General features: G+C 35.6%; 1 protein-coding gene across 2 annotated transcripts in view; it reads right to left on the bottom strand.

Moving 5' to 3' along the window:
* Positions 1-6,094: 6,094 nt before the first annotated feature.
* Positions 6,095-26,888, bottom strand: part of LOC140447708 (nuclear envelope phosphatase-regulatory subunit 1-like) — a 108,893-nt gene continuing 88,099 nt past the window's right edge. For both annotated transcript variants that reach the window (XM_072540513.1, XM_072540514.1), the window contains exons 3-4: positions 23,618-23,752; positions 6,095-6,308 (exon numbers count right to left, since the gene is read on the bottom strand). In XM_072540513.1, the coding sequence (XP_072396614.1) occupies positions 6,160-6,308; positions 23,618-23,752 (284 nt within the window). In that variant the 3' untranslated portion in view covers positions 6,095-6,159. The remainder of the gene's footprint in view (positions 6,309-23,617; positions 23,753-26,888) is intronic.

Below are 26,888 nucleotides of genomic sequence, written 5' to 3'. Positions count from 1 at the left end.
CCTTTGCTGACTACTATTGTTTTAGTTTTCTGAGATGAGATTGTCATATTAAATTCTTTTGCTCTTATGTTAAATTTGTGGACCAGTCTTTGCAAACTATCTTCATCTTGGGCATTAATATTGCGTCATCTGCGTAACGGAGTATTTTAATTTCTTTGTTTCCCATTCTGTATCCTCTTCGTTTGTTAACGCTTTTGATGATTTGATCCATGATCAAATTGAAGAGCATGGGGCTAAATCTCAACGAATCCCCTTGTCTTATTCTGCTGCCTATTTCTATAGATTCTGTAAGTTGTCCCTCTATTCTGACTTCAATTTTGTTGTTTTGGTCGATGTTTTCGATAGTTTTTATAATATTTAGGGGAGCTTCTCTATTATACAGAAGATGGATTACATCTTTCAGTCTTACTCTGTAAAACGCTTTCTTTAGGTCAATCAGACACAGGAATCCTGGTCTATTATACTTCAGTGATTTCTCAGTAATTTGCTTTATCACGAATTTTGCATCTGTACACGATCTACCACTAAAAAAACCCGGTTGTTCATCTGCTAAACTTATATTGTGATTAATTAGCACTTGTAAAATTTTAGTTGTAAGTTTTAGCGTAGTATTTAACAAGTTTATACCTCTGTAGTTTTTTGTCTGTTTTTATCTCCTTTTTTAAATAGTAGAGTTAGTTCGCTCCTTCTCCATTCTTCCGGCATTTTATTGTGTTTTATAATTTTATTAATTAATGTTGTTAATTTTTCATTCATTTGTCATTGCTGCTCCACAATATTTCAGTATTCGTTTGGTATCCCGTCTTTACCTGCTGCTTTTCTGTTCCTCAGGTTTTCAAGTATTTTCCGAACTTCCTGTACATTTATATTAAGTTCTTTATATGTTGTAATTTCTGATGTTTCCGGTTCTAGCGTCGTTTGTTTTTCTCCTGTATATAGCTTTTTTAGGTAGTCAATCCACGTATCATTTTCTATGTATTTTAGTTCTATTAGTTACTTTACCTCCGTTCTTTGACGTCTGATGAAGCGCTATATTTCCTTTTGCAGACGAGAAAAATTATGTTCCATTTCTTTCGAAAAACGTTCCCAGTGACCATTTTTTATTTTTCTTATAAGTGCATGTGTTTCGTTTCTAATTGTCTTGTAATTATGTTATGCCTCTTGTGTTTTGGTTGACATGTATTTCAGGTAAGCTTTTTTGTTTTATTTACATTTTTCCTGCACTTTATTTATATTTCTTTTACCAAGAACTTCCTTGGCCGAGGGTAAGATATTAGACTTAACTTTTGCCCAGCTTTCTTCGACTCCATCACTTTCTGTGATATGTGTTTTTCTGTTTTTTTCGGTTCTTATTTTCTGGAATAGGTATCTTGTGGAGTCATCCTGTAAGCTTTCGACTTTTATCTTTGTGGTGTATTTCGGTGTTTTGTTATCACATATATGTGTTTTTATTCGGCACAATACCAATTTGTGATCGCTTTCTATTTCTGCTGATGTTAGTGCTCTCTATTCAACAGAATATAGTCTATAATAGATCTTTGTCCTCTACTTTTTTCAAAAATGTATTTGTATTGTTCTTTGTGAGGAAAAAAATGTATTATTATTACGTATCTGGTTTTTGCTGCAGAGGTCCGTTAGAAGGTTTCCGTTTTCATTTCTGATATTTTCGTTATATCGCTGTTTTATCCCTGGAACTAAATCATTGCTAACACGGGCGTTAAAATCACCCATAATGATTTTATATTTATCATTTGGGGTCTCGTTTATTACAGTCTGAAGGTGTTCGTAGAAGTTTTCCCTTGTGGTGGTATCTTTGTTGTTCTCTGGTGCATGAATTCCTATCACATTCAGAGGTTTGACATCCAGTTTAATTTTTACACTTACTATTTTTATACTTGGTGAAAAAATTTTTTGTGTACTAACAGAGCGACTCCTTCTTTGGCTCTGGTTTCTTTGGCAACACCACTGTAAATCATGAGATGGTCATCTATAATAATTTGACCCTTTTCCTTTTTTCTTTGTATCTTTTAGCGCACACATGTCTATATTTTTTTTCTACAAGCTCTTTTGTAGAGACTTTACGTTCAAAGCACCGATGCGAAGTGTATTTCTCGTTTACCATAAATTCGTTGTTCTCTTTCTCCCGTTAGTCGTCGTAATGAAATCATTCCTGTCCCGAGGCATAATTCTGTTTCTATGAGCTGTTTGGTTTTAAAGTCTATCAGTAGAGTGCTAAACGGGCTGTAGACCCCCTCCTCCTTTATTTGGGCTTGGGACCGGCAACAGTTCTGTCGAGCTACTCGATCTACCCAACAAAACTGCAGGCGGATTTGAGATATGTTACTTAAGGATGTACTTAATCTGTATTAATTCTTTGATCTGTTTTTTGTTCTCTTTCAGATCTGTTTTATATTAGGTAAATTCTTATTTCATTCCTTAGGTAAATTCTTATTTCAAACCCTCCGGCGCACTTTCAGGTCTACATATTATATATGTATTTTTTTTGTTTTATTTTTCTTTTCATTTTACTTTTACCTCTTTTTATACTTACTTTACTTTCCGTGTCCGGAACACCAACAGCTTTAAATTTTGTATTTCCAATGGTTGGCTACATAGATGGCCCTGTCATTCGCTAAAAATAGATCTTCTTCTGTGTAGGTCTCTCTCATCTCTGTGCATGCTAGTAGATTTTTTGTGGTAACAAACTTTATAATCTTACCGAAGGGGCTTCTAATTTCAGAAACTGTTACTCTATTTGATATACGTACATTTATGTACTAAATGTTTTAATGCCAATGCATTTTAATAAAAAATACTAATTAATAAAAACGGAAATTTTCGCTTTTCCAAGTTTATAATACACACTTTCTTATGTTTGAAAATATATAAAGCAAGTAATATAAATTACCGCCTTGCTTATTAAAACTAAAAAGTAAAATAAAGGTATATGTCGGTTAACAATTTATATTTAACTACATAAATTAGCCAAATAGTCCTCAAATTCCTCCATGATTAAATTGATGGATATTGAAATAAATTTCAAGTTCCAGAATGTACCTGCTGTAAAATTTGAAAATCTACTACTAATATAATTATTGGCAACATCGCAGGAGTTTAGAAGTATATGCAATATCGTAAATACGGATCCCAAAAATGGTTTATCCTTTTGTGGAGTCCACTTAATCCTACGTGTTGGTCGGAGTCTACATAAAGCGCTACTCAGATAATAAAATACACGGTGTATATTCTACTGGAGTTAGTATAATACCGTTTTAGAACGGAGCTTACATTAACCGCTAGATTATATATATATATATATATATATATATATATATATATATATATATATATATATATATATATATATATATATATATATATATATATATATATATATATATATATCTAGCGGTTAATGTAGGCTCCGTATTAAAAGGTATTATACGAACTCCGTATAGTAGAATATACACCGTGTATATTATTATCTGGGTATATGTATATATATATATATATATATATATATATATATATATATACATATATATATATATATATATATATATATATATATATATATATATATATACATATAAAAGTTATTATGTACTAGAATTTGCTGGAGTAGTCCACCTCTAATTCACCTCTTTGACGGGTCGATCTCTCGCGCGCTCGATATCGCTGGAAGCTTCTAGTCGCTTTCGAGATGCAACCGTTACATGGGCCACGCCGAATGCATGCTCGTAACAATATTTACCTGGTTTTATTTTCAATTTTTTTAATACGTATTTAGTGCAGTGCAGTAGGTACTTCATTTTATGTTAAAAAATATTTTTTTTTAATAGTTTTTTTATGAGATTACCCTTAATACAAATATTTATACTAGATTTACCAAGTCATTGAGAGAAATTAATATGTAACATTGAATAATGATTTAAACAAGTATTAATTTGGAATGGACATTTGTTTGTAAGATTAGGTTCAGTTAAATTTATGTTACAGCGTGTAATAAAATAGCTGGTTGCTAACAAATTTGAATTGTCTAGTTTCTCTCAATGTCATCTTTTCTTTTGGGAAATAACAAAATAATTCTGACTGGAATGTAGAGCCACCATATAAGGTATGTTAGTTTGTCGTTCTCTTTAAGTATGCATAAATTTTGGTTTTAAAGAGAGTTTTAGCATATTTGTTATTTTTTTAATATTTTTCTTAAACCAATCTTCTCATGTCAGATATAGTTTTCCTTGTCCCTCGAAAAAAGATAATTTTTGCTTTCTTTTAGTACCAAATTGTGTCTACTTTAATTTCAGTTGGTACGTTTCAATTCCAAATTATTTTTGACCTAAATATCTCACATACTAGATCTATAGACCCACGTCCCAAAGCTCGCCGTTGTGTCTTTCAAAACACCTTTGTAAAGTGAACATACTTGAACTTTTTTTCATTTCTCTTTTAATCCTCAACTTCCCTTCCAGGTTAAGTTATGTTACCAACGTATCAGATTAATTACACTATTTGAAATAGTGAAAATTTATTGGATTTGTTTCTTAATTTGCAAGCTACTTAACTTTACATACCACAGTATAACTGTTACAGTCATCTAAAAAAGTAAAGACGGCCATCTGTTAGCTAATGTAGAAAATCTATATTTCGTTGTCTTAATATAAAATGTTGATGCTTTTACAAAAACCGACAAGGATAAATCCTACCTTGACGGGAAAGTTGCTACAAGATTTCGTTACAAATACATCTGTACATACAGAGGGCCATTGGACTACGAACAGCATTTATATTGCTACTGTGCCATCTCAGACTACCTTTCCTTAAAAATAGTACTCGTATTATCTTAAGTGCCAATCAAAAAAATCCAATTCAACAATATAATATTAGAAACTGATATTAGTAATTTTTTCGGTTGAGTTTACCGAAAGTACAAGCTGATTATAGCCGCAAATGTCAAACATGGAACAAAAAATTTCGGTATAGCAGTGTTGGCATGTTTTTATAATGTAGATGCTGTATGCTTCAAATATAAAAAGATAAATGTTTAGAAAAGTACATTTTGTTTATATTATGTTATGAATTCTGCAATTTTTGATTTATATAAAACAACAATGAGTAAATATTTGTTTCTTTGTAGATTAATTGCAGTTAATTATTAGAAATTTTTTTAGCAATTACCCTTTGATAGATTAGGGAATAGATTTGGCAATCGTCAAATTAGCAGTTGCCAGATTACAACAGATGTTTACAATTAATCTCGAAAGAGACAAATATTTACTAGTTATTGCTTCATATAAATTAAAAATTGCAGAATTCATAAAATAGTATAATCAAAATGTACTTTTTAAAAGCTTTATCTCTTTATATTTGAAGCATACAAAATATGCATTATAAAAACATGCCAACACTGCCAAACCGAAATATTTTTGACATTTGCGGCTATATTCAGCTTGTACTTTCGGTAAACTCAACCATTTTTTCTTAAAACTTCCCACAATCTCGTTATACACCCAGGAAAATTTCTTCTAAACTGCAACCTACCAAATACTAAATTTTTAATTTTCCTTAACTTTTTGTTCTTCTTCTTCTTCTTCAGCCTTCATTCATCCATTGTTGGACATAGGCCTCCTCCAATTGTTTCCACGCTTCCCTATCTTTTGCAATTCTCATCCATTGCTTTCCAGCTACAGCTGTTATATTGTCTATCCATCTCTTTTTGGGTCTTCCCACGCTTCTTTTTGTTTCTCGAGGTCTCCAGAATGTCACTTTATGAGACCATCTGTTGGTGTCTTGTCTTGCTACATGTGCTACCCATTGCCATCTCAATGTCGCTATTTTTTCCATGATGTCGGTTTTGTTCATATGGTGTAAATTATTCATAGTAATATATTTATATTTTATTGTATCTATTTTATCGTATGACATCGTTTGAAAGTAGCTATCAAAAATGTAATTTTTATGATGAGTCAAAGCAGTAACCATTTTTTTATAAAAAATGTTTGTAACTGCACGAAACCGAAAATATTCAATGGCAACGATATTAGATGAATTTATATTAAAACAATATCAATAAGTGAAAAATACAATTACACAATTTAATACAAAACAATTATTTATTAGAACAAATATTTACAAAACACTACACTAGCAATGTAACTGTCAGGTAATATTTGTTGGCCTTGGTCGTAGAATTAGTTTACCGCTATCGTCACATGACATGTTGAAATCTCCTAAAACTTCCCTCGTTCTCGAAGTTATTATTGAAGCTGCAATAACTCTTTTGTGCACACCAAGTAGTAATATCACAACTAAAAACGAAACAAAAAAAATTAGCAAAAATAGCTAATAGATATGTACAAATAGTATCTATATTATCTATTCAACACAAAATATTGTGAACAACATAACGTTCATTTCTCATTGTGCAAGATTTTAAATTATCGTCTATATGTCGGTTTCTAAGCGTACACCCTTATCCGGTAGGGATCTATGGAGTGAGTTACACCGAGACACAAGGTCCCATTTCTTGCCGTACTGCTCATCCATAGATCGATCCGAAACACAAGCGGATTGTAGTCTAAGTAGCAGATCCATTTGAAATTTTAAACTACTACGTTAGACTTTTTGTTTTCTGACCACTGTCTGAACTATCGGCCACTAAATCATTCACAGTGAAGTGAATGCGATTGGTCCGCTGAGTTATCTGACCGACCTGAATTATCAATAACTATAAAAACGAATAATATATTGATCACTAATCACTTATTTGACTTTAAAAAAAAAAACTTTATTTGTTACACATTAAATATTAAACAATAGTACAAAATTAAATTAATTTAAAATGACTACAATAACTGGACTGGTCGAAGTTGCAGCTAAGAGTGTTTCCGGCATCTGAAAATGGTAATTTATAGGTTTGGTATGAAGTGCTGAATCGCTGTTCCCATGAATATTGGCCGACGGTTCGTACACAGTTCTTCTACTGCGTGCTCAGAAGTTTCTATGGGAATGGGATGATGAAATCTGATGTCGGCGAACTTGAGCTAGTTCAAGGTTAATATTTTCTCATATAACAGCTCCCCTTATTAGTGAAAAGTCAATGCCATTGCTTTGACTTTTACAGAGTGATTGGTGTTTCTGCTTCTTCTTCGCTTTCTTGTTGGATATTGGGTCTTCTTCTGAAGGAGGTTAAGCTTTGAAGTTTCTGTCTAATGGAATTTCCGCGTGGTAGTGAAGTTGGAGACTGATCCTGGAACGAGGAGACTGCTATTTTTGGGAATACTTTGGTTCGGTATTTGCAGAGAAGATATAAGATAACTAGGATAATAATCAGGGATAAGGTTGATATAGTGAATAAGGGTAGATGTTCCTCAATGAGTGATTGGCTCACAATATGGTCCAGTTCTTCTGAATATTGGTCCAATTTGTGTTGTGCAATATTTAAGTCATCTATGTTGTTCTTACTGAGATTTAGTGGTTTCAATTTTGATAGGTGACTGGTCCCAGCATCTGTAGGGTACGTTAACTGGGTGACTTCTATACCTGATATTTGTATATTTCTCAATTTGGTCTCTGGCATGAATTCTGATACTGCCGATGAATGCAATACATTCGGGAATTAAACTTAGGATTGAATTTGTTTTGATTTATTTGTGTAGTGACGTCTTTTCTTGTACATTTGATTGTTACTGGTAATGGATCGGAAATGGTTAGTAACCATAAATTGGTCAATTTCTTGTACATTGTAGCCTTGTGCCAAGAGCATGGACATCTGGCAAGTTTTTGGTAAGTTGCTGAGAGGTTTCAAAAGCTGGGCTTCACATATAGCATCTGTGTCTATGGGATACGGAAGAATGTCTGTACACATTCTTTGGTTTTGACTGATTTGTTTGCATTTTTCGGTGTCCATGGGTAAGACATATGAAATTGAATCATCATCTCGCGCTATGTATTTATGAACAGTTGAAAGTATATGATGAAAACCAGTTTGATTATCTAATATTGGTATTGAATATAATTGATACAAGGTGAAAATTTCGGGACCAACTAACGGAATTTCGAGAACGAAAACAATTTTTGAATCAAGCTCATAAGCTTGTAGTTTTATTATGTCGATATACTGAGATATATTTTTGACATATAAGAGGGTAGAGGCAATACGTTATTTTGTAATGACTGTGGGATTTCTTTTAATGCGTCCATTAAGTCTATGGGCGAAATAATAGAACTATGTAGAGTTTGCAGGCGAGAGAATGTGATAGAATTTAGTATAGTCCTTTTCCATCATAATGATAGCACATTATGTATGCAAATCCTCAACAGGTCAAAAAACCATAGGTGTCACCCTATACTTGTTTTGAAATAAATAAAAAAATTAATATTTTAAGATGCCGTCAACAATTCATTGTCTTTCAAAAAATCTTCTGTAAAATAAGTGTCCACTAATCTCACTATACCTTTTTTGTGCGTAAAAAACGTCGGTATATATGCCACACGATTATTGTTAATTATACACGGGTGATTAACGAGAGAATTCAATGTTTCACGAAATAAATTAATGTAAACAGTAATTTAAAGGTGATTATTGTTTTCTATACAAGTTATCGCCTGACACAAAAAGAATACCTTCTTTAAACGATTACCTGGAATTACTGATAAGGCTTTACTAATGATAGTTTAAGTAGTTTTTATGCCACATTACAGCTTATGCCAATAATATAAATTAGAAATTGTTTGCATCTTCCATTTAGTTTGTAGATGTACATTGTTCATGTCTTACCTACCTACGTTTTTGGTGTCGATATTTTGTTATTTGCATTTAAAAATGACGTCGACAACAGGTTTTATCCCGGTTAAGTGTAGTTTTAAAGGTGCCTTCAGTCTAAGAGAGAAAAATATAATATTAAATGTACACGATGCACTTGTACATCAACGCCCTTTAAGTAATGTTCGTGAAATCGTTAACATGTGTTCAAATATGACAGGGGTTGGAGAAGCAACAATTTATAGATTCCTAAAAGAAAGAAAAGGAGGAACTGTTTCATCTCCCAAGAAGAGTGGAGGGAGTAAACCCTTGGAAATTGAAGAAATACATAAAAACATGATAAGACGCAGCGTTCACTCATTTTTTTTTAACAAAGAATTTCCAACATTGGACAAAATCCAAACATTAATTAGAGAAAACGAAGAGTTACCAATCATAAGCAACAAGAAATTATGGGGACTATTGAGAGAGATGGGATTTCTATGGCAAAAGAATAGAAGAAAATCCGTTTTAATTGAAAAAGATTACATTGTATGTTGGAGACGAGATTATCTAAGAACTATTAAAAAGTACCGAGAAGAAGGGAAAACAATTTTTTATTTGGACGAGACTTGGCTAAATGAAGGTCATACTGTACCATATCTATGGGTTGATACAAATGTGAAAAGTTCCCGTCAGGCATTCATCGAAAGTGTATCTACTGGAATTTTTGCCTCAAAATCAACCAAAGATTACCACGAGGAAATGACTGCTGACGTTTTTGAAGAATATTTTGAGCAAATGTTGGATTTAATTCCAAAAAATTCTGTCATAGTCATGGATAATGCTAGTTACCATTCAAGACTAGCAGAAAAATTGCCAACAACGGCATGGAAAAAAGGAGAGATAATCGAATGGTTGGATAAACACGCAATTGAGTACAAGGAGAATTCGACAAAAAAGGAATTATTACCTATTGTAAGGCAACATAAAGCAGCTTATAAAAAATATATAATTGATGAAATGGCATTAAACCGTGATGTAATTATTTTACGTTTACCCCTATACCACTGTGATCTGAATCCGATAGAAAATATATGGTCTCAAGTAAAGGGTGAAGTCGGACGCAACAACAAAACTTTTAAATTAGAAGACTTACAACAATTATTAGAACATTCCTTATCAAAAGTAACTCCAGAAAATTGGAAAAATGCTATTAGTCATGCTCACAAGGAAGAAAATAAAATGTGGAATTTGGATAATATGACTGATGCAATGCTGGAACCGGTAATAATTAACATTGGAGTTGAAGATTCCTTAGATTCTGAAGAAAGCAGTGAATCTGAAATGGAATTTGATTAAAATAATATTCATTTTTTTTACAAATCGGCCCCTGTTACGGCCACAAATTATTTTATATATAACCAATAAAATAAACATCTTACATTTCTTGCAAATTCATTAGTACCTGTTAATCTCCATCACTCCGACACTGGCAACTTTATTTAGGGATTAGTAACCCTCAAAACTATTGTATTCTATTCTGCTTCAACCTTTATACCTGGTGGTCATACACAATTTAAAATTGTTTTCCTATATACTTCTGTAAACTTGTTGACAAATATCTATTTTTCATTGAGTCACCCGTATCAACAGTTTAGGGATTTACATACATAATGTGCTATCAATATGATGGAAATGGACTATATATCATTTAAATAATTTTCTAAAAATACGTAGCTTTCCATTAAGGACTCACATAAATATAGTATTTGTAATTGTGCTTGGTAAAAGGAGATGTCATTATTAATGTCCAGAAGTGTAGTCTCGATAGTTTTTAAGTCTTTGTTAAAAGTTTCTTCGTCTATTTGCAATTTTTGAATTGTAGTGTTGAAAGTTCTTATAACTGAAGTGGTAACAGATATTTGATTTTTTAAGAGATTTTCAATTTGAGTTTCATCGGAATTTATCCTACTTATACATTTATTAAAGTATTCGCCGTCAGAGGCGTCTAAATTTCCAGTAATAGATTTCTAGATTGTTCCAATACCATTTACTAAACCGCGTTTTAAGCGTTTATTATAAGGTACTGTGTCAGAGGTTATTTCTATATATTTTAAGTTAACGGAGTTTGAGATTTGTTTTAGTAGACTAACATGTGTCTGAACTTCGGTTTGAAAGGCAAGTTTTCTCGGTGTATCCACGTTAATAAATTTTTCTAATAGGTTTTCCAAAATTCTGTCATTGTTGGATATTGTAGTTTTGATAGGGAATAATTCTTTGTAAACAAGTAAAGTCCATTTGTCGTTAGATATTCGTATAGTTCCTTTTTCATGAAAAAATATTCCAATTGTGTTATTAATGGGAGTGAGGAGATTTTGGGATTGGACGATAGAAAGGAGTCCATAGAATCTGTAAAGGAAAATTATTCAAAATAAGGTTTTAGTCTGTCAAAATTTACTTTAAGAGGTTTGGTTAGTTTTGGAATTAAGGATAATTGCGGAATTTGTAAATACTTCTTGAATTTCGAAAGGTCCATTAAAAAAATTATCCGATTTTGATTTAATTTGGGATTCTTTTTACGTAAACTTTGTCACCAATTTTAAAATCAGGTCTTCGTTCGGAAATATTCTCGTCAAATCTTACTTTCGCCTTTTCTTTCTGTCTTTCTGTTTTTGCTCTGGCTACTTTGTAAAAATATTCCATGCGATTATTCAGGTCCCGAATATATTGTTACGATAGATAATGACGCATCATATGACTCAAAACTGTAAACATATTTATTACTAATATCCTTATTCATTCGAGTATTTTCTAGTAAGAAGATCGACGGATCTTCCTAGGCTGAATAAAACCAGTATGGCGTGTTATAAGTGTAACACCTTAGATAATATATAAAAAACAATAAATTAGATCAATAATAAAAACAACAGTGGTGTCAAAAGTGGAATAGTAAATAAATTGTGAGAATGACTACGATTTCTGAGCTCACAGTGACGAATTTAAGAAGACATCTCGAGGATAGAGAATTAGCTTCTACCGGAAAAAAGGCTGAGTTAGTCCAACGACTAAAGAACGCTTTGGAGCAAGATGGTTTAGATCCAGAAACTTATATATTTAAAGACAAACATGCTACTGTTATCTCGTCGATTTCGAAAGTTTCTTCTGATGTGGCCAAAGTTTCTGGTGATGTGGCCAAAGTTTCTGGTGACATCGCATCATTAGAGAACAAAGTTTCCGGCGACATCGCTTCTTTGGAAGACAAAGTTTCTAACGAGATTTCTTCTCTGGAAAGCAAAGTCTCTGCTAACATCTCTTTGGAAATCTCTAAAGTCACTTCTGAGATGTCTGCCCTCGACGATAGAATGTCTTCGTTAAAAAACCGAGTTGCTGCCGATATGTTGGCCTTCGAAGAAAAGATATGGAAAGGAAGATGGAGGAAACAGGGACGGCAGAGAGAGGATACAATCCAAATACAGTAGAGACAAAAAAAGACGAGACGAAATGTAAGTTGGAAATACGGCCGAAATTTGAAGGAAGTGGAGGTTTTGTTCATGTTAAAGTCCCAACTTTCGACGGAAAATCATCATGGAACAACTACATGAAACAGTTCGAATCAGCCGCAAGAGCGAATGGATGGTCTGAAAAAGAAAAGGCTGTAAACCTGACTATTGCTCTTCGAGGAGATGCCTTAGTTGTGCTTCAGACCATAGCCGTAGAGGAGACGGATGATTTCGAACAACTTAAGAAGAGGTTAAATATGCGATATGGCCACGAACATTTGGAGCATGTATATCAGTCGCAGCTTAAAAATCGAAGCCAAAAGAAAGATGAGGCTGTTCAAGAATATGAGGTAGATATTGCCAGATTAGTACGATATGCTTATCCAACAGCTCCCGAAGACATGATGGAAAAATTGGCCGTTCAAACATTTATTGATGGTCTTCGTGATCATGAAATGCAGAGAACACTGCGATTAGCTCGTCACAAGACGCTGGTTGATGTCTTATCTGCCGCCCTCAAATACGAGTCAGTTACGCACGCCTCTGGCGGGTACAGCAAAGTTAGGACTGCAAAAGAGGAAGGAGATGAAGATAAACTTGACCAGCTCGTTAATATGATGAAAAGTATGACATACAAGAAAACGAAGACCATAAGATGTTGGAATTGTGGCGAAATAGGACACGTACGAAGTTCATGTAAGCACCCTAGGTACGATGCAAATCAAGAAACTCACCATCAGGAAAACTAGAACGGGTCGGCCTTAGGGGGCAGCTTCGACCCGGAACTTTTCCAAAGACCCTCTCATACTAATAGCTTCTTTGAAATGTCGTGAAGATAGTGTATATGTAGATGGAGAAATAAATGGTAAAAGGTATACGTTGTTGGTGGATACCGGAGCGACCAGAACCATTATACGCCCGACAGTTAAAAACAGCCGTAAAAAACTGTTACCAACGAGGTTGCGACTTCGGACCGCTACAGGTGAAAATGCCAACATTCATGGAGAAATCCAGGTACAATTGGGAATTGGAGCAGAAAAGTTAGTCCATACTGTTATAGTTGCTGACATCGAAGAAGATGTTATATTAGGAATGGACGTAATGAATATGCATGGATTCCAATTGGATGTTAAGAATAAGGTAATCAAAGTTGGCAACGAGGAGGTATTTCTTCATCCACATGATGACAACACTGTGCAAGCAGCCATTAAAGAAGATACAGTCCTGCCTGCGAGAAGCGAAACGATCATAGTAGCGCGGCTACAGGGAATTGTGGACGAAGGGACACCTGTTATGGTGGAGCCTTGGAACCATGACGACGAGGTTGGCCGTGGAATCATAATTGGAAAGGAATTGGTGACTTCGGCTAAAGAAATTCCTGTGAGACTTATCAATGTCAATGACTACCCAGTGACCATCAAGAAAGAGACAAAAGTAGGAACTTGTGTACCTGTGATATCCATAATCCGTCAGGCGACAACATCTGATAATTCCAACGACAAATTCGACCAAATGGTTGCAGTTGCGGGACAGTCTCTAAATCAGATGGAGAAAAGGAAATTAAGGGAATTTCTTCGGGAGTATCGAGATATTTTCGAGCCGAAAGGAGGAAAGACGGGAAGAACAACCGTTGTTAAGCATAAAATTGATACTGGTAATGCTAAGCCAATTCGTCAAACAGCTCGACGATTACCACAGGCGAAAAGAGAGGAAGCTGAAACGATTGTTCAGGAAATGAAGAAAGACGGGGTGATAGAACCTTCTACGAGCCCATGGGTTTCTCCGGTGATCCTGGTTAAGAAGAATGACGGAACGACGAGGTTCTGTAGTTGTTGTACATGTTGGTAGTAATGGATTACTTCACTAAGTGGGTCAAGATTTACGCACTTCCAGACCAGAGGGCCGCCACCGTTGTAGATAAGTTGATTCAAGAATATATCAGCCGATTTGGAGTGCCTTTGGAGATCCATAGTGACCAATGCAGGAACTTCGAAAGCGATCTATTCCAAGGAATATGTGATAGACTAGGCATGAAGAAAACAAGAACTACAGCATATCATCCGCAATCGGATGGTATGGTAGAACGGATGAATAGGACAGTTGGCAAGTATTTGACAAAGATGGTGTCCGATCATCAGCGAGACTAGGACCAATATCTTCCGTTCTTCACAATGGCCTACAGATCTGCTGTTAACGAATTACCAGGCCAGACACCAGCCAGAGTCCTATTCGGACGCGAGATGCGACTACTTTGTGATTTAGAGTTTGGGTGTCGACCTGGAGAAGATGTAGCAGGTGAAGATTATGTGATTGAATTACGGAGAAGAATGGACGATGTACACGAGTTGGTCCGTTCCCATCTTCAGATCGCTAGCGACCGAATGAAGAAACGGTACGATACACAAGCCGAAAAGCGAAAAGGTTCTCCCAAATTGCAGCAGTTTTGGGAAGGTCCATACCTCATTATGGAGAAGATCAACGATGTCATCTACCGAATAAGCAAGATTCCGAGGGGAAAGCCGATGATAGTACACCATAACCGGCTGGCGTCTTTCGAAGGTGACCACGACGTAGATGAAGAAGTGGAAGTAAACCAAGTCCAAGATGTGTCTGACCTCACGTTTGAGGAATTCATGGGTGCCTATGAAGGTACCAGTAAAGCAAGACATGTTGTTACCACTGAAGAAACAAAGAAACTTTGAAACTGGCCCTTACCATCCCGGCCAGTATCAAAGACGCACCAGGGTTGGCATCCGTATTTCGAAGGAAGTTCTGTCGAGTTGCAGAACTTCAATGCCAAGTGCCAGCTCCCGATAAAGCCTTGAAACTCCAAGATGAACCACTTTACCCAACCTACCTACCGAGATGTATGGGAAGCCTGACTTCAATTGAGAGAGCACGTACTAGAGTCCGACGTGCAAAATTTAGCCATGCCAAAGTTAGAGTGCCGCCAATTAGATTGGAGGGTTATCCGAAGTATGGTGGAGGAGATCTTTAAAGACACCGAAGTCCAGGTATTAGTCTGTTGCAATCCGCATAGTTACTGGTGCGGAGAGAAAACCGTCCCTTGTCATTTTTATACAACTGGAAGTTGTAAAAGAGGGTCCAGTTGCCAATACCAGCATACCGTTCCAGTTCCAGTCCCGACAAGGTTCCAGGAGGGACCATCTTTTAAGAGGGGGGCAATGTTACGATAGATAATGACGCATCATATGACTCAAAACTGTAAACATATTTATTACTAATATCCTTATTAATTTGAGTATTTTCTAGTAAGAAGATCGACGGGTCTCCTTAGGCCGAATAAAACCAGTATGGCGTGACCTTCCAGTATTTTCGCCAAAGGTCAGGTCGACATCCTTCGACGAGATTCTAGTTTAACGGTGCTTTATATATAAACACGAAAGTTCTTGAAGAACAATTAAATTTTGAACATCGCGTCGAGTTTTTAAAATGTAACGCACGTAGATAAATTATATAATTATTAACGTAAGATAAATTAGTTATATTGTACAAATAAAGACTTTAAATAAACTTATAAGTGTTATAAGTGTAGAAGCTTAGATAATAAATTATATTAATAATAAAAAGAGTACAATATTTACTCATTAGTGTTTTTTGATTGTATAGAGTTTCTGGTGGTCGGCATGCAGTGTGCCCAAATATAAGTTCATATAGTGTAAAACCGTGGGTCTTATTTTTTGTGTTGTTATATCATATTATTGCATAAGGAAGTATAGTGAAGGGATGATCGTTTGGGTTCTCGGCTTCGTTTGCTCTAATCATTTCTGAGAGTGTGGCATGAAATCTTTCTACAGATCCATTAGATTGTGGATGGTTAACACTAGAAAATGTTAGTTTGATGTCGATTATTGACTACAGTTCGATAAACTTGTCAAGTTCTTCGGACATTTTTTCTATATTTTCTTCATCGTCGTCTTCGTTTTCTTGAGTTTCCGTGTCATGTTCATTCGATGCATGTAATGAGATTTTTGATTGAAAGTTTGCACAATCTTTGAAATGGTTAATCTTTATTCTTGAGTGGGCATCTGCATTTCTGTTTATTTTTCCTGTATGATGTTCTATTTTATAACTGTATTCTTCGAGTTTTAGGCGTAAACGCGCTAATCGGCTTCCGGGATTTTTATCGAGAAAAGCCATGTAAGGGGTCGATGATCGGTAATAAGGCTGAATTTTCGGCCAAAAAGATACGGTCTAAAATGTTTGACTGCCCATACGATAGCTAATAATTATCTCTCTATAGTCGAATATTTTGTTTCGGCACCGCATAATGTTCTGGAAGCATAAGCTATGGGTAAATATTTTCCAATAGGGCCTTGCGATATAACGGCTCCAATCGCGAATGCACTAGCGTCAGTTGTTAGTAAAAATGGTTCCTCAAAATTCGGATATATAAGTATTGGATCTGATGTTAAAATATTTTTGAGTTCGTTAAAAGCTTCTTTGCAGTCAGAATTAAAAATAAAAGGTACGTCTTTCTGAGAAAGTTTCGTAAGTGGTTTAGAAATGTTGGCAAAATTTGGAATAAATCTTCTTTAGTAACCGGGTAAGCCTAAGAATGATTTTATTTCTGTGGTGTTCTTTGGTTCCGGGAAGTTTTTGATGCAAGATATTTGTTGCAGAATACACAAATGTAGGGCAAATAAGTTCTCGTCGCTTGTCAGCTGATGACAGCGCGCATGACAATAGCATTATAAAAAGGATCATGTCGAATAATGTAACGATCTTATAACACAGTTGAACATAGTGTAAGCAATGTACAAATAAATTCAGTTTTTATTCAGTTTATCAGTTATTTATCAGTACCAACCACCAGAAAGCAGAAATAATACTTTGTATAAATAAATACAAAACAATATTTTAGCTGGATTTGGTTTTGCACCATTTTCTGTTACAAGGTGGCCCAAATATGCGACTTCTTTTCTTAAAAATTCGCACTTAACTGGCTGTATTTTCAAATTTGCTTTTCGTAACCTTTTAAAAACTTCTGTTAGTCGTGACATGTGATCATGAATAGTGGGTGAGTAGATAATTTTGTCATCCATATACACTAAGCATCTTTCGTTTCGTATTCCTCAGAGGATGTTGTCCATTACTCTTTGGAAAGTAGATACAGCATTCATTAGTCCGAATGGCATACGGACAAATTCGTAATGTTCATTTTCTACGGAAAAGGCCGTTTTCTGGATGTCTTGTGGCTCGATTTCAATCTGGTGAAAGCCAGACGCTAAATCTAGTGTTGTGAAGTATTGGCATCTTCCTAGTTGGTCCAATAGTTCCGATAGTTGTGGTAGAGGATAACGGTCTTGTACTATGAGTTTGTTAAGCTTTCGATAATCAATAACAACTCGCCATTTTTGTTTTCCTGACGCATCTAATTTCTTCGGTACGACCCAGACTGGACTCGACAAGGGCGAGACGCTTTTCTGGATTATTCCTTTTAACATTTTATTAATTTGCGTATCTTCTTTATGTATTTGAGGATATCTATAGGATTTAGTGAAAATAGGTTTAGAGTTGTTTGTTTCGATTTTGTGCTTGATTTCGTTTTTGAAGGTCAGTTTGTCGCCTTCGACATAAAATATATCTGCATATTCAGTACATATATCTAGAATTAGTTCTTGTTCTTCGCAATTTAGATGATCAATTCTAAGTTGTTCTTTAATTATTCGTGTTCTATCTACTACGGGTTCTTCAAAATCATTTCCGTTGTAGGATAGGATTGTCTCCGAATTTTTGAAAGTTGCGAATGAAATGTCTGAAAATTCGATTGTCTTCGGTATAGCATTAGCAATTAGGACGGAAGTTAAGAATTCTCCATTTTCGTCTACATGGACTAATGCATGATGTAATCTAACTTTTTCTATTTCTTGAGCTGATAATATGGCATGTGTATTTAATAAGTTGCATTTTAGTCTGCATATTTGTTCGGTCCGGCTGTCAATGGTAATTCTGTTTTTCCCTTTTATTCGTTTTCTCTCCGGTCTTTCAAGATTTTTGTCTTGATCTCGGTTTTTTACGATAGTGTATTTTTCATTCATAGGGTTCTGGTATTTTAAATTTGATTCCTGTTAGAATCTGATTTAATTTTTATTTTAGGTTCGTTTTGTCTTGTTTCTGTAGGGTGTGTCAGTGATTTGTATTTGGGAGGTGTGTTTGTTTCGTGTCCTACTTTGTGAAGGGTGAGAGTTTTAAAATTTGTATACAACTGTCGGGATTAGAGATCTATTACGCATTCATAATGATCTAGAAAGTCTAGGTCTATTATGCCATCGAAATCAATGTCTAAATTGAAAATAAAGACTTTGTGAGGATTATCGTTAGTGAAGGGAATCAGGGCAAATTCTGATATTAACAATTTTTGATCGGTTATACCTTGAATAGTAACGTTTTCGGGAAATCTATATGATGCTGTGCTGTGTTTTCTTTGATAACAGTGATTCCAGCACCTGTGTCGATTAAAAGTTTAAAAGTGTTGGTATAGTACATCCACTAATAATTTTCCAACATAAACATGTCTCATTCTGGTATCAAAGAGACCGCCTTTCAAATCAAGGTTGTCATGACATATTTCCTAAAATTCCTAAGGTTATATATATATATATATATATATATATATATATATATATATATATATATTCGGTTTTTTATAACGTCTTACGACGTTGTCCGACTCCCAAACGCCACTGTATTCTGTCTTGAGTTAGGTTTTCGTCCAGATTTCGAGCGCTAATCGCTTTCCTAACTCCCAGGTTCCAGCTCTGTGGTGGTCTTCCTCGTTTCCTCTTCTCTGAGGGTTGCCACATCATCGTTTTTTTAGGCAATCTTTCGTCCCCCATTCGGCTCACATGCCCATACCATATGAGCTGTTTTCTCTCAATATCCTCAACTATAGTGCCCTCTATACCCATTTGTTGTTTTATCACTTCATTCCGTATTCTGTCGGCTCTTGATATTCTCATCGATCTTCTGATGGCATCCATTTCCGTGGCTTCGACCTTTTTCTTATATTTTTCGGTTATTCTCCATGTCTCAGCTCCATAAAGTAGGCTAGTTTTAACCATTGTTATATTTAAGGTTATATTTAAAAAATATTCTCTATTCTCTATTCGTTATTATTCAATTGCTAGTCAACGAACGACACTCTTAAAAAATAATATGAACATATTCTCAAAAAATATATATATAAATTAATTAACTAGGTACTAATATTTCCATGGACTCTTCACTAATGAATTAAAGCAACCGTGAACTTTGTATATATTACTTATATTCTAAGTAATTTTCGAATATTGGCAACATTGTAGTCTGGAGAGAATTTGAACGTTCGACGTTGCCCTGTTGGTGAATTTAGCGGTAATACTTTTATAGATATAATGATCGACTTTTAAGAAATCAGACAACTTTTAAGAATCCAAGTTCTCAAAAACGGTTTCAAGAATTGTATTATTTTTTTCCAAATTTCATTGATTTTATACCTTACCTGGAAACATGAAAAATTGCAGATATATTAATAATGGTATTAAGGTTATATTCACTAATTTTAAACTCATGCATTATGGCAACAGCGAAGGCGCAAAGCCGTAAATTCTAATGAACACCTGGTTGTCTGGCTATGTGACACCCTAAAATATTTCCTTTTGTAGAGGCGGAGGCTTATTATAAGGTATAAGTAATATAAGTTATAAGTAATATTATATTTTTCTAGGATGGCATTTTTTAAGATGCATCAACTTCTGTGTTATCAATAAATAATGACAATTATGTTAATGACAGCTCCGAATTAAAAAATAAAGATTTGCACGTACAATCCCAAAGAATAGTTTTAAATATGTATGAGTGTTTGAAAAAAGAAAATATTGGGATGGCTGATAATGCAATTGTTTCGAGAATTCATGTATTAAAAAAATCGGGTATAAGACGATATATACAATTATTAAATTAGGCACAGTTACAGATCATTCCTTAAAACGAAAGCGACCAAATAAAAAATTGGGTAGGATTGACACTGCTGCAAAAGACGTTATTCAGCGAACAGTTTACAATTGATAATGCAATTGTTTCGAGAATTCATGTATTAAAAAAATCGGGTATAAGACGATATATACAATTATTAAATTAGGCACAGTTACAGATCATTCCTTAAAACGAAAGCGACCAAATAAAAAATTGGGTAGGATTGACACTGCTGCAAAAGACGTTATTCAGGGAACAGTTTACAATTTTTACAAAGAAAATAGAGTGCCTACTTTAGAACTGATTCGTGAAAAATTAAGAGATTTCCCTGAATATAATTATATATTCCGCCGAATTCAGTGATTGTTATGGATAATGCGTCGGATCATTCCCGCATATTAAATAAAATACCTAATAATAACACGAAAAAGGACGAAATTTTAAAATTTATGCAACTTAAAAACATCACTGTTCCTAAAAAGATTCCAGTAAAGAAAGAATTAATTAGAATGATCAAAAGTCGGAATTTTAAAAACGAATACGTTATTGACACCATTTGCAGCAGGCACGGCCATACTCTTTTGCGTTTACCCTCATACTATTGCATTTTTAATCCAATTGAAATGGTTTGGGGTACCGTAAAAAAACGATTGCGAAAATATAATCAGTCACCAACATTAAGCACAATGGCCATTGAGAATATTCGAGAAATAATTAGTGGCATTAATAGCGATGTGTGGAAAAATTGCGAAGCTCATGTTGTAAAAATAGAAAACGAATATCCTGTTTTACCGGCAATAGCACCAATAGTTATCCAACCTGGGAACGATTCGACTTCAGAAGACTCTGACGATTCTTTTCAGTCCTTCTAATTAATTTCTTTACAGCTATCGCGATGCATCTTGAACACTAGTATTCATTATTATACAGTGTGTCGCATTTAAGATGAAGACACCTCTATATATCAGCTACTAAAATACATACAGATTTGACATTTTGCACAGTCATACATGTTGATAGTGCACATTTTTTTAAGATAGTCATCTGAAATTTAAATTTTAAACGCGGCTTACTGCGAATCCACAAACAGGGTAAATTTTCGATATTTTGCTTCGCGTTAGAGAAATCGGAAAAACTTATTTGGAAAAGTTGTTCCACTTATTGTAACCGCACATACCAAATTTCATGACAAAATTCGCAATTTTAGTTTTTCAGTATTATTTGTAATCTCGATCCTAAATCTACAATTGGCTGTCTAAAGATGCGATGCGATGTGATTTTCTGACAGAATGAGCCATTATTTACAGATAATTGTAAAAAAATATTATGGTTTATGTAAAAACTAAATAATAAGTCCAATATTCTTATAAATCACTAAAATTAACAAGCTTTAATTTGAAAGAATTAATTTGTTATTTATTCGATGTTGTGAGCCCGCTCCCATTTGAAAAAAAAAACTGATTCTGTCCTTTGAAGAGTCCTATTCAAAAATGTCCCGTTTAAACAAATCGAAGGTTGAAGGGTGCCGGACATTTTTGCCGGAAACAATTCAAATTCAAAAGATCACCTTTTTCTGCTACGGAAAATATTGCTCCGATTTCTCACCAAAATCAATGTTGATACTTTAGTTTAGATACTCTTGAATCTCAAAAATACTCATTTACATATTTTTCAAGCCTCGAAAATGCATATTAGGTATCGCATTTTTCGGATTTTAAATCGCCTATATCTCCAAAACTATTAACTTTTGAGAAAAATGACATAGATCTTATTTAGAGTCACCCAAAAACCTAAAAAATATTTTTTGGAGCACAAAAGGTGATATTTTGAATTTGTTTAAAAAATTGTTTAAACAATTTCTGCCCAAAAATTGAGAAATTTTCCTGAATATAATTATGTAAAAATTAATAAAAATTATATGATTTTTCTTGAAATATGCGTTTGATAACTGATCCCTTTTCTTAATTTCCACGCCAATGATCGGCATTGGCATCAAAGAATCTCAAAAGCCGACGCTTGGCAAATTGACGATGGAAAAAGTATAGCATCCTTAATGTAATATAAATTTTTGGAACTTATTGTATGAAATGGGGTTACAGGAATGTCTGTTCGAGAAAATTAAGATCCAGATGAAAGTTGTCCAAACTGAGTGCTTGGATTTGTTCTTGGATATTCGTAATATCCGTTGAGTGGTTCGTATGATTGGGAGGATGATTTTGATTCTGAAGTGAAAGAAAATACTGATAATTTCCTGTGTCGAGTGTGTTATTGGTTTCGTAAAAGTTATCAGTTTGTGGATTATTTTCTGTATAATAATCTGTTTCATAGTTTTCATAGTTATCGGTATTATAATAATTATCTGTATAGTAATCGTCTGTATAATAGTTAGTCGTCATTTCATCAGGGTATTCGTTTAAAACATGTGCCCTTTGGAAGTTTGGGTTTCTTTCAATAACAGATGGACGATTTTGATTTTGAGATGAAAAGGAAGGTCTCTGTTGGTTGAAATGTGGATTGTTGGAGGAATATTGATTCCTATTAGGGTTCTGATTGTTTTGATAGTTGTTAGGTCCATTATTATATTGGTTTTGGTAACCTTTGGTGTGGCCTAGAAAAAGTTTGGTTTGGCTGTACGAAACGTGAAGAGCGGCATTCAGTATTTAGATGACCAATGCGGCCACAATTTGTACATTTTGTAAATTGAGATGAGGGTCTTCTCATTGGTTGAGAGGGTTTAGGAATAGTTGATTTGAACTAGATTTTTGTTCTTCAAAATATGACATAATATAAAATTTAGGTTATAAATATTCTTATCAGAAACAAAAGAATTGGTTGTGAATTCATTACTACCAACTTAAAACGACAGAACGGTAGATCTTAAAATGATAACAATGTAAACGTAATAGTATACCTAATAGACGCTGAATTTTTTGAAAAAGAAGAGAAAAAAAGACTTATTTTGAAGTAGAGTAGATATTATATAACTCATATATAATGAAACTTATATTGTTGACGATGAATTGCCTTTATTGGTAGGTTTGTGGTTATCTAAAGTTAACAATAATGAGTATAAGTTGCTTAAATTGTTAGTATCTGACTAAAATAATTTCGAGCAAGAAACTAGGACTTCTTATTAGAAAGGCGTCTTACTAGAACTTGCATTGCAGTGACTTAGAAGTCTCTGCATTTCAGACTTTGGTCTGATTTGGTCTTTATCAAAACAATTCACAAAAGCTACATTTGCATATGCACATATATACTACTTAGCCCCTCACAACGTTTTAAAATTTTCAATGGTTTAACAAAAATTTTAAGTAGGCTAAGTGATATACCCAGATATCACTTAACCTACAAATTTTCTAAACTATCATTTTAATCATTGAATAATACTTACTTAAAACCACTGTAGAGAGAATGAAAAATGGGTGGTTGGTTAACGATTGTGACAATGACACTATTCTAGTTTCTGGGTCAAGAATCCACTGACTTGCTCCTGTTGCAACACAGAGAGATACACCTAAGAGTACAACTAAAACAAGAATATTATATGGGTAAAGTTTATCTATATTTATCTTATTATCTACTATACACATTTATAGTAGCTGATTAAGTTCAAACTAAGCCTGATTGTTGATGAAACATTAAGTCTAGCACATTACTAAAACTGCAAAATGGCCATAAAATATTTACGTGTTTGGTGTGTGTGTGTGTGTGTGTTTGGTGTGTGTGTGTGTGTTTGGTGTGTGTGTGTGTGTTTGGTGTGTGTGTGTGTGTGTTTGGTGTGTGTGTGTGTGTGTGTGTTTGGTGTGTGTGTGTGTGTGTTTGGTGTGTGTGTGTGTGTGTGTGTTTGGTGTGTGTGTGTGTGTGTGTGTTTGGTGTGTGTGTGTGTGTGTTTGGTGTGTGTGTGTGTGTGTTTGGTGTGTGTATGTGTGTGTGTTTGGTGTGTGTGTGTGTGTGTTTGGTGTGTGTGTGTGTGTGTTTGGTGTGTGTGTGTGTGTGTTTGGTGTGTGTGTGTGTGTGTGTTTGGTGTGTGTGTGTGTGTGTTTGGTGTGTGTGTGTGTGTGTGTGTTTGGTGTGTGTGTGTGTGTGTTTGGTGTGTGTGTGTGTGTGTGTGTGTGTGTGTGTGTGTGTGTGTGTGTGTGTGTGTGTGTGTGTGTGTGTGTGTGTGTGTGTGTGTGTGTGTGTGTGTGTGTGTGTGTGTGTGTGTTTGGTGTGTGTGTGTGTGTGTTTGGTGTGTGTGTGTGTGTGTTTGGTGTGTGTGTGTGTGTGTTTGGTGTGTGTGTGTGTGTGTGTGTGTGTGTGTGTGTGTGTGTGTGTGTGTGTGTGTGTGTGTGTGTGTGTGTGTGTGTGTGTGTGTGTGTGTGTGTGTGTGTGTGTGTGTGTGTGTGTGTGTGTGTGTGTGTGTGTGTGTGTGTGTGTGTGTGTGTGTGTGTGTGTGTGTGTGTGTGTGTGTGTGTGTGTGTGTGTGTGTGTGTGTGTGTGTGTGTGTGTGTGTGTGTGTGTGTGTGTGTGTGTGTGTGTGTGTGTGTGTGTGTGTGTGTGTGTGTGTGTGTGTGTGTGTGTGTGTGTGTGTGTGTGTGTGTGTGTGTGTGTGTGTGTGTGTGTGTGTGTGTGTGTGTGTGTGTGTGTGTGTGTGTGTGTGTGTGTTTGGTGTGTGTGTTTGGTGTGTGTGTTTGGTGTGTGTGTTTGGTGTGTGTGTTTGGTGTGTGTGTTTGGTGTGTGTGTTTGGTGTGTGTGTTTGGTGTGTGTGTTTGGTGTGTGTGTTTGGTGTGTGTGTTTGGTGTGTGTGTTTGGTGTGTGTGTTTGGTGTGTGTGTTTGGTGTGTGTGTTTGGTGTGTGTGTTTGGTGTGTGTGTTTGGTGTGTGTGTTTGGTGTGTGTGTTTGGTGTGTGTGTTTGGTGTGTGTGTTTGGTGTGTGTGTTTGGTGTGTGTGTTTGGTGTGTGTGTTTGGTGTGTGTGTTTGGTGTGTGTGTTTGGTGTGTGTGTTTGGTGTGTGTGTTTGGTGTGTGTGTTTGGTGTGTGTGTGTGTGTTTGGTGTGTGTGTGTGTGTGTGTTTGGTGTGTGTGTGTGTGTGTGTTTGGTGTGTGTGTGTGTGTGTTTGGTGTGTGTGTGTGTGTGTTTGGTGTGTGTTTGGTGTGTGTGTGTGTGTTTGGTGTGTGTGTGTGTGTGTTTGGTGTGTGTGTGTGTGTGTTTGGTGTGTGTGTGTGTGTGTTTGGTGTGTGTGTGTGTGTGTTTGGTGTGTGTGTGTGTGTGTTTGGTGTGTGTGTTTGGTGTGTGTGTTTGGTGTGTGTGTTTGGTGTGTGTGTTTGGTGTGTGTGTTTGGTGTGTGTGTTTGGTGTGTGTGTTTGGTGTGTGTGTTTGGTGTGTGTGTTTGGTGTGTGTGTGTGTGTGTTTGGTGTGTGTGTGTGTGTGTTTGGTGTGTGTGTGTGTGTGTTTGGTGTGTGTGTGTGTGTGTGTTTGGTGTGTGTGTGTGTGTGTTTGGTGTGTGTGTGTGTGTGTGTTTGGTGTGTGTGTGTGTGTGTTTGGTGTGTGTGTGTGTGTGTTTGGTGTGTGTGTGTGTGTGTTTGGTGTGTGTGTGTGTGTGTTTGGTGTGTGTGTGTGTGTTTGGTGTGTGTGTGTGTGTTTGGTGTGTGTGTGTGTGTTTGGTGTGTGTGTGTGTGTTTTGTGTGTGTGTGTGTTTGGTGTGTGTGTGTGTTTGGTGTGTGTGTGTGTGTTTGGTGTGTGTGTGTGTGTTTGGTGTGTGTGTGTGTGTTTGGTGTGTGTGTGTGTGTTTGGTGTGTGTGTGTGTGTTTGGTGTGTGTGTGTGTGTTTGGTGTGTGTGTGTGTGTTTTGTGTGTGTTTGGTGTGTGTGTGTGTGTGTTTGGTGTGTGTGTGTGTGTGTGTTTGGTGTGTGTGTGTGTGTGTGTTTGGTGTGTGTGTGTGTGTGTTTGGTGTGTGTGTGTGTGTGTTTGGTGTGTGTGTGTGTGTGTTTGGTGTGTGTGTGTGTGTGTTTGGTGTGTGTGTGTGTGTTTGGTGTGTGTGTGTGTGTTTTGTGTGTGTGTGTGTTTGGTGTGTGTGTGTGTTTGGTGTGTGTGTGTGTTTGGTGTGTGTGTGTGTTTGGTGTGTGTGTGTGTGTTTGGTGTGTGTGTGTGTGTTTGGTGTGTGTGTGTGTGTTTGGTGTGTGTGTGTGTGTTTGGTGTGTGTGTGTGTGTTTGGTGTGTGTGTGTGTGTTTTGTGTGTGTTTGGTGTGTGTTTGGTGTGTGTGTGTGTGTGTTTGGTGTGTGTGTGTGTGTGTGTTTGGTGTGTGTGTGTGTGTGTTTGGTGTGTGTGTGTGTGTGTTTGGTGTGTGTGTGTGTGTGTTTGGTGTGTGTGTGTGTGTGTTTGGTGTGTGTGTGTGTTTGGTGTGTGTGTGTGTTTGGTGTGTGTGTGTGTTTGGTGTGTGTGTGTGTTTGGTGTGTGTGTGTGTGTTTGGTGTGTGTGTGTGTGTGTTTGGTGTGTGTGTGTGTGTTTGGTGTGTGTGTGTGTGTTTGGTGTGTGTGTGTGTGTGTTTGGTGTGTGTGTGTGTGTGTTTGGTGTGTGTGTGTGTGTGTTTGGTGTGTGTGTGTGTGTGTTTGGTGTGTGTGTGTGTGTGTTTGGTGTGTGTGTGTGTGTGTTTGGTGTGTGTGTGTGTGTGTTTGGTGTGTGTGT

This window comes from Diabrotica undecimpunctata, chromosome 8 (genome assembly GCF_040954645.1).
Source record: "Diabrotica undecimpunctata isolate CICGRU chromosome 8, icDiaUnde3, whole genome shotgun sequence".
In the NCBI taxonomy this organism is placed as follows: domain Eukaryota; kingdom Metazoa; phylum Arthropoda; class Insecta; order Coleoptera; family Chrysomelidae; genus Diabrotica; species Diabrotica undecimpunctata.
This window is presented reverse-complemented; position numbering and strand designations above follow the sequence as displayed.